This window comes from Vipera berus (assembly GCF_964194415.1).
Source record: "Vipera berus genome assembly, chromosome: 2".
NCBI lineage: Eukaryota > Metazoa > Chordata > Lepidosauria > Squamata > Viperidae > Vipera > Vipera berus.
The window spans coordinates 124,579,328-124,595,099 of record NC_138203.1 but is presented as its reverse complement, the minus strand read 5'-3'; the positions used below and the strand labels follow the sequence as shown (position 1 = coordinate 124,595,099).

General features: G+C 43.4%; 1 protein-coding gene across 8 annotated transcripts in view; it reads left to right on the top strand.

Annotated features, from left to right (window-relative positions):
* Positions 1–15,772, top strand: part of GRIPAP1 (GRIP1 associated protein 1) — a 76,789-nt gene that overhangs the window by 8,271 nt on the left and 52,746 nt on the right. For all 8 annotated transcript variants that reach the window (XR_014025512.1, XM_081320618.1, XM_081320615.1 and 5 more), the window contains exons 6-12: positions 1,938–2,094; positions 2,738–2,979; positions 5,776–5,823; positions 5,934–5,965; positions 7,028–7,075; positions 8,645–8,744; positions 9,717–9,794. Coding sequence is in view for 7 of the 8 variants with exons in the window: in XM_081320618.1 (XP_081176744.1) it covers positions 1,938–2,094; positions 2,738–2,979; positions 5,776–5,823; positions 5,934–5,965; positions 7,028–7,075; positions 8,645–8,744; positions 9,717–9,794 (705 nt within the window). In the remaining variant the exon portion in view is untranslated. The remainder of the gene's footprint in view (positions 1–1,937; positions 2,095–2,737; positions 2,980–5,775; positions 5,824–5,933; positions 5,966–7,027; positions 7,076–8,644; positions 8,745–9,716; positions 9,795–15,772) is intronic.

Here is a 15,772-nt window from a genome sequence, read left to right as displayed (position 1 = left end):
CCTCTGGCTAGTGCGGAAAGTCAAAAGTCTGGTTTCTTAACGAATGTCTATCCAGCCTCAGTTTGAAAACAATCCAGTCTTACAAAACGCAAGTTACGAAAGTGCAGGAGCCACTTTCAAAGTCAGAACGGAATGCATTAGGCCTGTGCAGTGCTTCAGACTCAGTCTCCAAAGAGTACATGGGAAGGCACAGGTATGCTGGCTTGTCTCGAGCCCCTTAAAGGATCGGTTCTGAGAAAAGACCTCGTGAAGGTGTTGCAGACGGGCGCCAGGTTCACTCTCCCGTGTCCTTCAAAACACATTTTGCGCATTGACTCTAAAATCTTGGACAAAATATTTAACTACGTCTATAATTTAATACTTTTAATCCAACATCTTCAGCTCAGGCCGGAGAGGTTCTTTGCCTCGGCGGTTCATCTTATTTTTTCTAATCTTTTATTCTGTTTGTTACTACTGCTGGCCCCAAACAGGTACTAAATGTAAAATGTGGGTGGGACAAAAACCAGCCTTCAGCTCCCCAACCAACTTCTTCCTGCATATGTGAAGATTTTTTTCCTTGTCTTTCACCCTAGTTTGCCTATCAGATTGGCAAGCCCAATGGCTGCAAATGGTTTTTTTTCCTTCTTTTTCCTTCCATTCTCACGGTGTGGTGTTTGACTCATTTGTGTGGTATTAAAAAAGCATTCTGAGTGGGAAGCTTTTCTTAGCAACCGCTGTTTGCATGCTTCTTGAGTTTGGAAAAGTGCAGGCTAATCGGCAGGTGTGGGGGAACTTTTCCATGCATTTGGCGTATTTATTAGATTACTCCTCCTAGTTCAGGGGTGTCAAACTCAATTTCATTGAGGGCCGCATCAGCATTGCAGTTGCCCTCAGGGGGCCGGGTGGGTGTGGCCAGGGTGGGCGTGGCCTACTGGGTGGGCGTGGCTAGAGTGTGTATGGCCTAGTGGGTGGGTGTGGCCAGCTCTACATCGTTCGCATCAAGGGTGCCTATGGGGGCCTGGGCTGGAGTGGGACAGATCTGAGGGTCTCTGGCAGGAGGAGGGTCTCTGGGCCAGGGCCAAGGCAGTGGGGGCCGTTCCCTCACTGTTTCCAGGATGGCTTTGCGGGCCACATGAAACCACTTTGCGAGCCGGATCCGGCCCCCGGGCCTTGTGTTTGACATGTCTGTCCTAGTTCATTAAACCAAAGCCACTGAAGAAGGGAAGGATCACTACATCCTTTATAGTCAACTCTTTAGAGCAGCGGTCCCCAACCTTTCCACTTGGTGGCCGGGCCTCGGCGCAGGGGAAGTGTGAATGGTATGCACACGCAGGCGCATACAGCTCCATTGGTGCAAGTGGTGGGCGCGAATGCCCGCCACTCACGCAAATGGAGCTTCAGGCCTGAGTGGAGGACACTTGCGCTTGCACACAAATCTCCACTCCCACAAGCAGCAGGCACTTGTGCTGGCACATGAAGCTCCGCTTGTGCGAGCAGAGGGCGCATGAGCAGAGGCTGCTTGTGCTCGTTTGCGAAGCTCCACTTGCTCAAGCGGCGAGTGCCTGTGCACGAAGCTCCATTTGCACGACTGAAGCTTTGTGCGCAAGCGCCGTCCACTGGTGCGAGTGGAGCATTGTGCGTGAGTGCAAGCACCCTCTGCTCAAGTGCCCACCACTCGCATGAGTGGAACTTCACACGTGCACGCTTGCCCATCACTCACACGGCCCAGTTTCAGACAGGCCACAGCCCAGTAGCAGGGGTTGGGGACCCCTGTTTTAGAGCACTCTCTTGGGACTTATTTTGGGGAACTGGAATAACAAGTGCTTTTTCATGCCATGAAGATCTGGGATCAGCTGCAGACCAATTTCCCCCTCAGGTGGATCATCTACACTTTTTGTTCAGTGTGCTGGGAAATGTATTACTTGCTGAAATCCAGTCCTTTGGTCTTTCAAATGCAGCTGTGCTCGCAGCTTGAGCAGTTGGAGAAGGATAATCAGATTCTTCAGGAAGGGAAGACCGCAGTAGCCGGCGAAGGGTCGTTCCCAGCCAGCTCCGTGGATGGCGAGCTGTTAAGGCTACAGGCAGAGAATTCTGCCCTGCAGAAGAACATGGCAGGTAGCACTCTTACTGGCATACAACTGTGGGGGCTTAAATTGAAGTTTGAAAAAAATCCAAGGAATCGGACAGAGGGAAGATTGGCAAGGTGGAGCACTCTACAGCAACCTTCCCCAAATATGGCCATTGCTGAGACTTCTGGGCCTTGAAGTCCATACAGCACGATGGGGAAGGTTGCCTGCAAGGTTGCAGTATTGTAGGAGAAAAAGTTATCTCCCTTCTAGATTTGTTTAAAAACAAAATCACTGTAATAAGCATATTGGAAACTTGCCTATTACACCATTGTACTTCTAACTTTGACGAAAGGCTACTAAATATCATATGACTATTACTGGGTGCTTTTTCACAGGATTTCATCAGCAGATTTGAAAGGGTGAGGGATGTTCCAGACTGGGAAAGGAGTTTGGGAGGCAAAGTTGGTCCCTGGGCCTGAAAGCGCCCATCCTTGATTTCATATCAGTATTTTTCCAACTTGGCAACTTTTAAGACGTGCGGATTTCATGGCTTTGAATTCTCCAGCCATCTGGAATTGTGGCCCATACATCTTAAAAGTTGCCCGGTTTGAAAAAAAAAGACAGATTTAAAAGGGATACGGAAGGAGGAATCTCTGGTCTGCTCGGAATGGGCGATCCTTGTTCTGCAGCTTTACAGGAGCGCTACGAGAAAGAAGTGGCCCGGCAAGCAGAAAACCGAGGTGGCGGGAAAGGTGACGGCTCTCTAGATTCTTGTCCCACTGTGCCAGAGACGACTTCAGAACAGCCGGCATTGGACAGTAGTGACGGTAGCAGTGCCGTTTCCCAGCAGTTTCTCTCAGAGGTGGAATTGAAACTGCAAACCGAGAGAGAGGAAAAAATACTGCTGAAGGAGCAGCTGCAGAACCTCGAGGTAAGAAAGACTCCTTGATATTTGCTCTCCTTTGCCAGAGGAGGTTGTGGTCCCTGGGATGTGGTCAAACATTGTCCACTCTCAGCATTTCTCACCACAGGCTATGTCGGTTGGGGTTCCCGCGACTGGCAGTTCAATGGCATCTCGGTGGACCGTAGGAGCCTTGCTCCAGATTGCATTTGCCCATTTCCATCCCTGCCCTATCTGTTGTGATTCAGGGTCAGCCTGTGGGTTTGGCAGTTGGGTCGGACGACTCAGAGGAGGAGGGGGGTGTTGAAGACCTTGCTGAGGGGGTTGGAGAGCTTGCTGATGAGAGCCCTCAGCCAGGCCCCTCCCACCTGGTCACGATGGAGACCCAGCTGTGTGAGCCTGACAGCGTGGATGAAGATGACCCACAGCTGGCCCTGTTCAAGGACGCCCGACGCAGGAGGCAGTCAATCAGGAGTAAACCGAGGAAGGCAATGGGGCACCTCGGAAGGAGGCAGAGAGAAGCCACGCCCTGAACTGTATAAAAGGGGAATGCGTGGGAGGGCTGGTTTGCTGAAGGCAACCGCTTGAATAGCTCCTGTTTCATGGTTCGTGTCTTGTTTGCTTTTGTATCCATAAATTTGGTAGGCTTAGTTCCAGCCTCTTGCCTTCTTGTAAAAGGGGTTGTCCCTGCCTTTTCTGCAGGGCCGGTAGCAGGCTGGTACAGAACACTATCTTCCAAGTACCAAAGAATAGCAATAGCACGTAGACTAATACGCTGCTTCACAGTGCTTTACAGCCATCTTTTAAGCGATTTTACAGAGTCGGCATATTGCCCACAACAATCTGGGTCTTCATTTTACTGACCTTGGTAGGCTGGAAGGCTGAGTCAACCTTGAGCCGGTGAGACTCAAATTGCCAAACTGCTGGCGGCCGGCAGTCAGTAGAAGTAGCCTGCAGTGCTGCATCCTAACCACTGGGCCACCTTGGCTCAGAAGCACTTGTTGCCCAGTTGCTGTGGCTCATAATAACTGGATTTGCATGTGAAATCACTTCTCACTTGGATTAATTTAATTTAATTTAATTCACTTAATTTCATTGTGAGTTACACAATGACAATAAAGATATTCTATTCTATTCTATTCTATTCTATTCTATTCTATTCTATTCTATTCTATTCTATTCTATTCTATTCTATTCTATTCTATTCTATTCTATTCTATTCTATTCTATTCTATTCCATTCCATTCCATTCCATTCCATTCCATTCCATTCCATTCCATTCCATTCCAGTGGTACCTGGGGCTGCCCTTGAAGATCATCCAGAAGCTGTACCTGTTTCATCATGCAGCAGTGCCTCATGCAGGGGAGCTTGCAATTCGCCCATGTCGATGCTGCTGCTATATGAGTTTCATTGGCTTCCAGAGGCAATTCAGGGTGCTGGTTATCATGTTTAAAGACCTGATGGCACAGGGCCAGGTTATTTGTAGGACGAATAAGGTGGGCACACCCAGATCCCTTCCTTCAAGTGTTGCCATCTGGAGGGATCTTGGAAGCACATCTCTTTTGTGGCTGTCATGGCCTTTTGGAGCATCCTTTTCCCTGAGATATGGAGAGCCCCAAATTATCAGCCTTCTGGAGGACTGTGAAGACCTGACTCTTCACTCAGGCACTGGGCTAGAGTGCTAGTGAGACCAGTAGATCTGGACATTGTGGAATATTGAGGTACTGCGGCAGGATAGGTGATGAGTGCTTTTGGGGGGAAGCAGGTCTGTGGATTTATATTTATCTGTTTTTTATGGAATGTTGCCTTGAGCTGTCCATGTAAATGTGTGTAAGATAAGCAGTCATATACATTTTCTAACAACATAACTAAATTATATTGAAATAGAAGTGTGCTGATCTAATGTAACTGTTAATAGCAAAATGGCCATTGTTGTTAGCATGGCAGGGAATGTTCCAGTAAGGAATAATACAGAGACTTGAAAGCAGGAGAGGATCCAGACCGTAGGGATTGGCCCTTTGTTCCCAAATGCAGGCCTTTATTTTTATTTTTTCTTCCCAGAAGAGGGAATGGTGAACTTTTGGTTGGATAGGATAAAGTCAATGATCCTCAGCATGCTGGTTTTTAAACTAGAAAACCTAGACCAGTGATGGCGAACCTTTTAGAGACCGAGTGCCCAATTATGTATCGTCGGGTGCCGGGTGGGCGTGCCCCATTGTGTGGGCACGGCCCATTGTGTGGGCGTGGCTGTGGTGGTAACGGCAGACTGGGTGGGACTAAAAAGTTCAATCAATCAATTCCAACTTTGCGAGATCTTTCTTTTTTCCCGCGAGAAGTTGAAATTGATTGATTGAACCTTTTTTTTTGCACACGGCGGCAGAGGCCTAAAGCGAAATTTTTTTATAAAACCCAGCTGAAGGTCTAGGACTGGGGCGATGGCGCACGTGCCCACAGAGAGGGCTCTGCGTGCCACCTGTGGCACCCGTGCCATAGGTTCACCACCACAGACCTAGATGTTGCCTCTTCCTTGTCTCAGCGCTGCCCTAATATTTATTTATTTATTTTATTTATTTTAATCCCATTTATATCCCGCCCTTCTCCGAAGACTCAGGGCGGCTTACAATCTAAAGCACAAATCAATGTGCTTAGCAATAGCCTTCATTCTATGTATATGCCTGCTTATTAGGGCTTTCGCCCGCCCCCCAATATGGTTGTTGTCTTATAGAACCACCTGGCGGAGTTGTTCAAAACCATTGCCAGATCAGTGAAAGACTTTGAATGCTTGAGACAGGTCATTGTGTTTGCCTCTCCTTCCCCTCCTATAGGCATCCAAGACAGCAGAGACCTCCCGCCTGCAGCAAGAGCTCTCTAAGGTAAGAGGGGAGACAGTTTTGTATGGCTGGTCACATTCTCGGGAGACGATGGGTTAGTGGAAGGGTGAGGATTGCTGGTGGGAACTTACAGCCTTTTCTCTCTTACGCAGCTTGTGGAGAAGCTTAAGAAGAAGCAAGAGAGGTATGTTTTGGAGGTGGGGAGTTTGGTTATATTAGGCTAAGGAATGGGATTTACTTCTTGTTAGCTAGCCGGGCTCCTACCTGCTTGATTGCTGTTTCTGCTACAAGTGAAAGTTTGCCATCATCTCAAGAAGTCTGAACGAATGCTCCTCCTGTCAATGCTGCATACATTGACATGTTTTTGCACTGATAATATAAGAGACAGCCTTTTGTTTAAACTGCTTCGCTTTGAATCACAGAAGGGAGGGAAATGTCAAACGGCTATTTTGAGAAGAGAAGAAATAGCTGGGCACAGAAAGGGAAGTGAAACAGGCCGAAATCTTCGGCCTATTTGAAAGATCACTCGCAAGAACGCTATATTATGGAATGGAGAAAATGGATTGAGTTTATCCAGAACAAGTATAGGGTTAAGAAGTTTCATGTAGCATTTGAATAAGTCTTCTTTCTTTTCTTCTTTTTTTATTTTTGTTTTCTATATATATTTAATATTACTAAGGTTTGTTTTATCCTATATAAGCTAGAGAGTGATGGATTTTAGAGTTTATGATTGTTAGTATATGGTTGTTTATGATTGTTTTTTATATATATACCTTGTATTTAGCTCTGGGAAGTCGGGGGGGGAGGGGGGAGGGGGGAGAGGTAGGGGGGAGGGAGAAGGGAGGGGGAGGGGGGATATTTAAAGGAAAAATTGTATGTTAAAACTTTTCAATAAAAAAAAAGGGAAGTGAAACTTCATAGGTAAAACTAATTGGATAATGTGATTAATGGAGTGTAAATAAGGGTGGGAACTGTGTATGATACGATGGGCTTAGGGGAGGAGATTTCAGATTCTGGCATCCATCCATGAGTGCCGATGCTGGCGTTTCATTAAGACTTTTTAGATAAAAAAAATGCCTGAATTTTGTTTGAACTGTCTCATTAATCAGAACCATGACACCTTCCTCCACTGCTGAGAGAATGTTAATATGTTCTGCAGGGGGGCTTTCCTTTGGGAACCAGCTTTAGTCTCTCTTGCATTCTGTGTTTTAACTTCTCCCTACCTTGGTGTCTTATCCTCTTTTAGCTTTGTGCGGCTTCAGACAGAAAAAGAAGCTCTTTACAACGACAGCAGGTATGGGCTGTGTGATCTGGAATTTCACCCTCTGCGCCAGCGCAACAATGCACTTCTCACTTAAGCCTGTTTGAGAAGCACCGGGTGGTTGGTTGGAGTAGAGCTTTGCAAAGGACATTTGAAGCCGGGGCTTTGCGAGGGAGGGGTGGGAGAAACAACAGGAGGAAGATGGAGAAATCCATTGCCGGTATTACAATCCAGATCATCAGAAAATCACTGCAGTGTGAAAGCATTACATAAAGTCTGGCAAGGTGATCCCCATGGGAATCCGCTGCGCAAACCAGCTGATAGCTTGGAATGAGTTGCACTCATGCCTGACCGGTCTGAAGTGGGCCCAGTTAAGTAAGCAGAAAGCCTTGGGACTCTTCCCCTTCTTCCCAGCCTCTTGAGTGATCCCTGGCCCCATTGCATTTATTTAAGCCATTGCAGTACAGCTTTCAGATATAATGATATAACAAATTAGATAATAAAATGGCAGATTACACTGTAGCTGAACAAAGCAGTGTTATACCATGCGGGTAGGTGAGGCAGGGCCTCTAAGCTCAAGAGTGCCGATCTATCTCTCCCCTGTTTAGCAAAAACAAATGATCTGTGTAAAGCAGACCCTGATACAGAATAGATTAGACACATGTGCACAATTTAGATCCACTGTTGTACCTCTTAGCTAACCTTGGCTGGTCTTGAGTACTATGCAAACTTAGTCTTAATTACTGTTTGGATGGGGGACCATCTGGGAGGCTCAGAGCTGTTGGCCAGATTTCAACGTTGAATTTATAGAGTACTCTAGAAGAATGCAGTGGCAAACCACTTTCGTTACACTGCTTAGAAAGCCTGGATGTATCCATGAAAGTCCCCAGAGTTGAGCATAGCTGAAAAGTGGAGGTTCTTGCTTTTTTTCTTGATTGGAATTTGCCTCGGCTGGGTGCAGGTTTTAACTGAAAATGAAAATGGATATGGGGCTGGAGCACTGGGCAGTAACAGTGTTAAAAGTGCTTTGATGAAAAACCTGCTGCAGTGGTGGGTGCTGAGGAGAAAGTGTGTGGAAAGGAGCATATTCCTGGGGAAACAAGCAATAAAAAGATAGAAATAGATAACCTTTATTGTCTTTTTTTTTACTGTGGGCACAATGGCACACATGAAAAATGAAATACAGTTGCTTGCTCTCAAAGTGTACACATACGTAACACACATTTAAACATACTATATACAACATATGTATAGACTTACACCCTCACATATAAGTAACATATAAATATTAATCACTGTCCATCTTGAATATATAATGGAAGGAGGAAGCTTTAGAGTTCACAAGGTTAATACTCTAAAAAACTCTTTAAAAAACTCAGTAATAATAATAATAATAACAGCAGCAGCAGCAGTAGCTGGAAATGGGGATGAGTGGATGAGATGGGAATGAAAAAGGCATTTCCTCCAAAAGTAGGGAGGTGAGGGAGGAGATTGAAGCAGCCAGCAAAATTACCCAAAGGCAACAGAGCAGCTTAAGGAGAAGAAAGCACCATCCCTGACTTCCCTCTCCTCTGCAAACAAATTTTCCCTTCCACTGTTCAGGACCAAAATTGAGGAGATCCAACAGCGGAAGGAAGACGAGCTGAAATCTCTGCAAGTTCGTAATCAGAAGCTGCAGCAGGAGCTCCAGACCACAAACCAGGTAAAAGGCATTTTTCCTTCTCCTGTAGTTCAGTCTGAGTTACATTTAAGTCACGGCTAAAGAGACCTGATTCGTCAGATTTAGAAAGCGGTGTCCAGGAGCTAGGCTCCGTCAGCAAGAAAACCTCCTGATCGAAAGTGTTTAGTTTTATCATTTGAGGGGTCTTGATGCAAAAGCCTAGCTGTGTTCTTGCCCAGTTTTTTTCGGCTTTGGTTCTCTAATCTGTACATTGAGAATAATTTTGGCCTTTTGCTGTCTAAAGCAGTGTTTCCGAACCTCAGCAATGTTAAGATGTGTGGACTTCAACTCCCAGAATTCCTCAGCCAGCAAGACCACATGTCTTAAGGTTGCTGATCTAAAGCATGATTGTCTTTTGGGGACTTAACTGCCACAATTTTCCCCAATGAAGCTTGAGAAGTATGAGAAAGATGACAGAGCTAGGATTGTTTGCTGGTTTATAAATCATATGTATAGGTTGTCCGACTCGCCAGATAAATTTCTACTATCGCATGGAAATATAGTTGCCGCAATTCCTTGGAGGAAATGCCATAGACCTGTAAAGTGGATAAAGCTTAAATATAGCTAACAATAATGGGCCATTTGTTTCCTGCTCTAGAAAATAGGATTTCCTCCCCCGCCCCTCCGTTTTCCCTAAGAAAGGAAAGAATCTATGCTTCTATCTTTTTAATGGTCCTGAGGTTTACTGATTCCACCTGATAATTTTTATGGGCATGGTTGTCTCCATCTAGGGCAGGCATGTCAAACTTGCAATGTCACGTGACGTCACGCAACGTATCACGACTTTTTCCCCATTGCCGGCAATGGGGTAGACGCGGTTTCAGCATGAGGCATCCAGCCTGTGGGCCGGCAGTTTGACATGCCCGATCTAGGGTGTGATCCTAGTGGAATTTAATGCGACAGTGAAATCCTCCATTAACATTCTATGTGGTAAATTTGTTCCTTCTTTCTCAGGGATTCTTGGAATTAAAGGACCAATTGCAGAGTTGTCAAAAAGAAAATGAATTGGCCCTTCAGAGTCTGCAGGACCAGGTGAGCGACCCTTCTACCTGCCTGCCCTCCTCTGATCTGCCTCAAACTATAATTTTGGCGAGATGTTTACTTTCTGATATTGTAGGCCTGTGCAGAGGATTGGATCTCTGTTTCTCCTTCGTGAGGTTGGTCTTATAGCTCCCATCAGTCTCAAGCTGTACTGGGGTGCTGGAACTAATGGCGTATGAAAGGCATAATATGCCTGTTCTTGAAGTAAGATGATAAAATGTATATTGCATTAGAAGTAACAGATACCCAGAGAGCTCCCTGAATGGATTCTAGTTTTTGCCAGAGCTATATGGTTTCAAAGTTTTCTATAGGGTGATTCGTATTTGCCACCAAAGAAGCAGAATTATATGGCTTGTGTTAATTATGCCATTTGAGTACATTGGCGTTGGGAGTTCTAGATCTAGAAAATGTGGCATTCTGATTTTGCTTTTCTAGGGATGGACAAAAATTTATTTTTCTAATGATAAAGTGTTCTTCAAATCATAAAAGCTGGAGATGCTTTTGAAGTAAAAAAACAACAACAACTGTGCCTGCTATTATGCTTTGTAGTTTTCTCCTGTGATACTGTGACATAGGTCAGCCCAAAGTCCTGTAGAGGGTTGAACTGCACTTCCCTAATTATTAATCGTCCCTGATCATTGGCCAAGTGATTGAGGCTAATAGGAATCTGAAACATTTAGAACAAATTATCTTAGTGAAGCCTGAAATGTAAAAAAGGAGGCCTTTGAGCAGCTCTGGCAGATAACACCAGCTGGATCAGGAGATACTAAAGACAGTGCCTTATCTCTCAGCTAGACTTCTCTCATTTACTTTACATAGGGCTGCCCTTGAAAGTGATTCCGAAGTGCAGCTGGCATCAAATAGAGCTCTCTTCTTGCTATTGAGTACTAGCCAGTTCAGCAGAATAACCCCTGTTTTATGGGAGCTGGTTGTTGCTGTTGGCCTCTGGCCCAATTCAGAGTGCTGATGATTACATATACGCTCTATACACGTGAACTCTTGCTACCTCTCGACTCCTTTCCTCCAGGTAGAATCTGTTCTGTTCCAGCCTACGACTGGCCCTGTTTGAATGTCAGGGACAACCCCTTTTTATAAACAGGCTGGGAAAAACCCAACCAAATTTATTGACAAAGAAATCAAAAGTTCAAACAAGAGTTAAACCAAAAGTCCAAACAAGAGTTAAACAGGAATAACAGACCAGGACTCTAGCAGAAGATCTTCAAACGGTTGCCTTCAGCAACCAGCACCTCCCACACCTTCCCCTTTTATCAGCAGTCCCAAGGCGTGGCTTCTCATTGCCTTCTCCTCCTCTCACTGAGTTGCCTCATTGCCTTCCTCTGTTATGCTCTGCTGGATTGCCTCCGGCTCCTAGCGTCCCTGAATAGATCCAGCTGTGAATCATCTACATCCAATGCCTTGTGCTCACATGGCTGAGTCTGAGGAGGAACATGATGGGAGGGGCCAAGCTGAGAGTCCTGCAGTGCATCAGAGCCTCCCTCTGATACTAAAGGCTCTCCAAACCCCTCCTCCTCCTCCTCTTCAGAATCATCAGACTCAGCTGCCGGTATCACAGGCTGTTGCTGAATCACAACAGAATCTGTGTGAAGCAGAGAGAGGGGGCTTCAGGTGCTCATCTCACAGAAGATTGGGGTGGGGTGGGGACTGCCTGCTGGCGTTCAAAATCACCATAGTGATTTCATGTTATGTTACGATCATTTTATGTATTATCTTATGGCTGTTTTTAGATTGTGTACTCTAAGACATGTGGTCATAAGTCACATATAAAGACGTGGGTAATAAATAAATAAAGCAAGCCATCTGGCTGACGGGCAAATTGGTTGGCTAGCTGCAGGATTGATACAACCTCCCTCTGTTCATTCACTGAGTTACTTCAGTAGAGATTCATCTGGGTTTTTTGGCACTGTGATCTTACTTTCCATAAAGTAATTTGCGTGCTATCCTTTCCATTTAATTCAGTAAGTTGCATATTGGCATTCTGTTCCTATTCTTGCCATAGTCTATGTGTGGGTGTGTGAATTATGTTGATCCAGTATGATTTTATCTCAGTCTGTCTTTCCCAAGTATATTGTTGAATGCAGAGCAATCTGTGTCTCCTTGGGACTTTATAAAAGAAATCTGAATTTGCTGGTGGGGATGGGGTTATCTTTCTAGGGATACTTCCTTGGCAGTAAATCCAACTGAACCTAATAAAACCTATTAAGGTTTATTTTATTTATTTATTTTATTTAGATTTATATACTGCCCTTTCCCGAAGGACTCAGGGCGGTTTACAGGGCATTTAAAAAAACAGTCAATACAAACGTTAAAACAAATTAAAAGAGATTAAATAGAACCCTGAGAAAATTAAAACCCAGTTAAAATTAAAATTAAAAATATTCTTAGCCTGGTTGATACGAAATTGCGTTGTAATGTTTCTCTAAGTATGGAAGTCAACAGCTAAAAAATGAGAAACCTGGGACTTGAAACATGAACACTACTAGTGGCAGTTGTTGAACTAATACTCCAAAAGAATTAAATATAAATAATGGAAACTTGCTGTAAAACTAAAGCACCCCTTCCTCACCCCAAGGAGGCTGTTGTATCACTGCCATGTGAATACATCTCTAGTGTCGGGGGGGGGGGCAGATACTGTATCCAATGGGTTTATATCATTCATTTGCTCCATGCTGAAAATGATGCAATTTCAGACAAGGCCATGTGTTGCTTTGTTGAATGCATTCCTCTTAGCTACCCTCTCTTCCTTTGAATGATGTCTTGTTTAGTCATAAGCATATGTAAATGTGAAATTGTGCTAATATGCTAAAGTGTCAGAAGGTTGTAGAAGGCAGTTATCTGTTATGAACCTGAGTTCACGTATTGTCCTCCCAACACAAAGATTGTCCCCCTGCATTGTGTTCCTAGTATGCTCTCTGTAAGAGAATCAGAACTGAAAGGCCTTTGTGGATGATGATTGTCTTGTATGTGCATTGATTGAATATAAATTGTATGTGTAGTTATAGTTGTACATTGTGATACTGAGTTTATACATGGCAATGAGATTGTAATCAACCAGTGTCTATTTTATCTTTTGCAATGTCATTTAGGAGTGACTGTTCTTTGTTTTGTTTACCATTGAATATGTTACCATGGACCTTTTACTATGGATATTTTAGTTACATTGTTTAGCATAAAAATTTTAATCACTGATCTTACGTAAACTGATGTGAGAATGGACTTATCATATTTGTATGCTGCTGTATTGATTCAACAGCATACAAATCTGACAAATCCATTATTGCACCATCAGGCTGCAAAAGATGGGGAAAACCTATAATGCTGTTAAGTATTTAAGAAGAAATGTGAAGCTAGTGTAGCCATTAATGAGAATTGTTATCTGAACAGATCTCAGCTCCCTAGAATTTAAACTAGAGCATTGACATATATGTAGGTTCTGCGTGCTGTATATATATTCTGCCAACACTAGCTGAGTTGCTCCTAAAAGTCTCCAAATGAAGAAACTAATTCCAGTATAAAGAGTTGAAAGCGTGGAAACCCCAGATTTATTGTAATACTGAGTTGAAGTGTAACAATATATATTGTATAATCTCTGAATTTTGGCCATGGTTGTAGTGATGGGAGAATAGTTCAAATAATCTGATATCTTCCCTTTTAATAAAATGATACGATGCACATGGGAATAACTTTCATTGATCTTAATTCTTTTATAGTGCAAGTTTCTCCATTCATAATCTCTTTTTATTTCTAAATGGGGTCATTCTTTTTTTTATTTTTTTATTAAAGAGTTTTACAATATTTTACAATATATCCCCAAATCCCTCCCACCCCAACCCCCCCACTTCCCCCCCCCCACTTCCCAGAGCTAAATACAGGATTATAGTTACAACAATCATATTCTAAATAAAAATTTACACAATATACAATCAACCAAATTCGTACTGCGCTTTAACTCTCTCTTAGCATAACTACTAACAATAACAATATCCCACTAAATTCTACTCATACTCTGAATGAAAAGGGTAATTTCAGTTTTTTTTTGTTTTTAAAAATTCCATTTATATCCCGCCCTTCTCCGAAGACTCAGGGTGGCTTAGAAGCTTAGCAGTAGCCTTCATTCTATGTATATGCCTGCTTATTAGGGCTTTCACACACACCCCCAAGCGGCATTATTACAAAGTCAGCTTAATTGCCCCCAACAATCTGGGTCCTCATTTTACCTACCTCGGAAGGATGGAAGGCTGAGTCAACCTTGAGCCTGGTGGGATGCGAACCTGCACTAATTGCAGGCAGCTGGTGTTACTTAAGGAGGCATTAGCCCACTGCTCCACCAAGGCTGTTTTGAGGTTATGCTGGTAGGGGAAGAAGTGTTTTTTTTTTAATCTCAAGGTTGTGGAGAAGAATTAAATTCTGATTTTCTCCATTCTCAACCTATGGCAAATAAAAACAATTCAAATCAATCCAATTGGCTTCAATCTTTTGAAAAAGTAGGCATTGGGAAAACACCACTGCATCAGTCAGGCTTTGCCCACATAGAAGAATGGGAAGAGTCACGAGAGAGAAAGATGTATGCAAAACCATCTATGTATTTTTAAGGGAAATTTGATGCACATTCTCTCTCTGGTATGTTCTCCTTGTCGGTATTAACTTTATGTACCAAATTCACATTGTAAGTCTCTCCAGAGAGAATATTCAACATGTTTTACCTGTTGATTTGGGGGGCCATGCTATTTTGAGAATATTGTATCAGAATCTTCATTCCTTCTGCACAACCTGCTACCGTAGGCTTAATTTCATCCAAGGAGCAGATGATGTAAAACTTAGAATTTTCTAAGTAACAGTAGGGCTTTTTTTGTCATAGAACGCTCAGAACGGAGTTCCGGCACCTTTTTTGGATGGAACCTTGTAGGGTAGGCAAGGCAGGTTGTATGACGTGTGAGTTCCGGCACCTTTTTCTTTTACAAAAAAAGCACTGGATAACAGTATATATAAATATGTACTAGATAAGCTCTCTCTTTCTGAAAATATACAGTTCAGAACACTCGTTAAATTCAGATGCTATTTAGTATGAAATAGTCTTAAGATTTCTTTGTTTTCCTTTCCTTTATGCCATTCAATTTCTCCTTCTTGAGCTGTTGCTGTTGTATGTTGTTCTCCCTTTGATCCTCCTCTCCCCAATCTTTCTTGGGCAATGCTCCAGGCTAATTCCTTACTATAAAAGTGACTCACCTGGCTTCCATTGATTTTTGATTTACAATATTCGATCAACCAAGACCTAGTTGCAAGTCTTTGTTCTGAAAGGTAATTCTTCTCCCGTGAACGGACTATGTAGCTCCAAGGGATTTTCACACGTCAAGAGTTCATCAGTTTTATTTTACGCAGGAGATATGGACATTCCTAAGAGTCTTGCTATTATTACCTGTTTTTGTAACTAGAAATAGGATTGCAACGTTCAACTAAAATTTCAGAAATGAAACGTTTTAATCCTTCGGGCGGTTGCTTACCTTTCACACGTGTTTGGATTTCTATATTCTCTGTTGCAGGATCACTTGGTGACTTGTTCAGAACTACCAATTTTCTTCCTCCTGTGTCTTCAGCGATGCCAAAGCTAGAAAATGGAGCAAAATACACCCTTAACGCCCTCATTTGAAGCCAGCTGTTATCTTGAGATAGGCTTGGATATACTCTACATACTCTAAATATTCTATTTCCCATCACATAATATAACTGAATTGCCTTGGATTTCAGATAATTCATCCAGGTCCACAGTACTGAAAGGCCACTTTCTCGTCTTAAAAAGCAGGGATGGGGGAATATTTGAAGTTCTGAGAGTTGTACCTTTTCCTTCCAGTCACAGGAAATTGGTGATGTCATGATGCAATCAACATAGGTGAGGCTAATTTTTCCCCAGGGGATTTTAAGGGTTCAACTGTGATCCAAAGTTGAGGGCTACC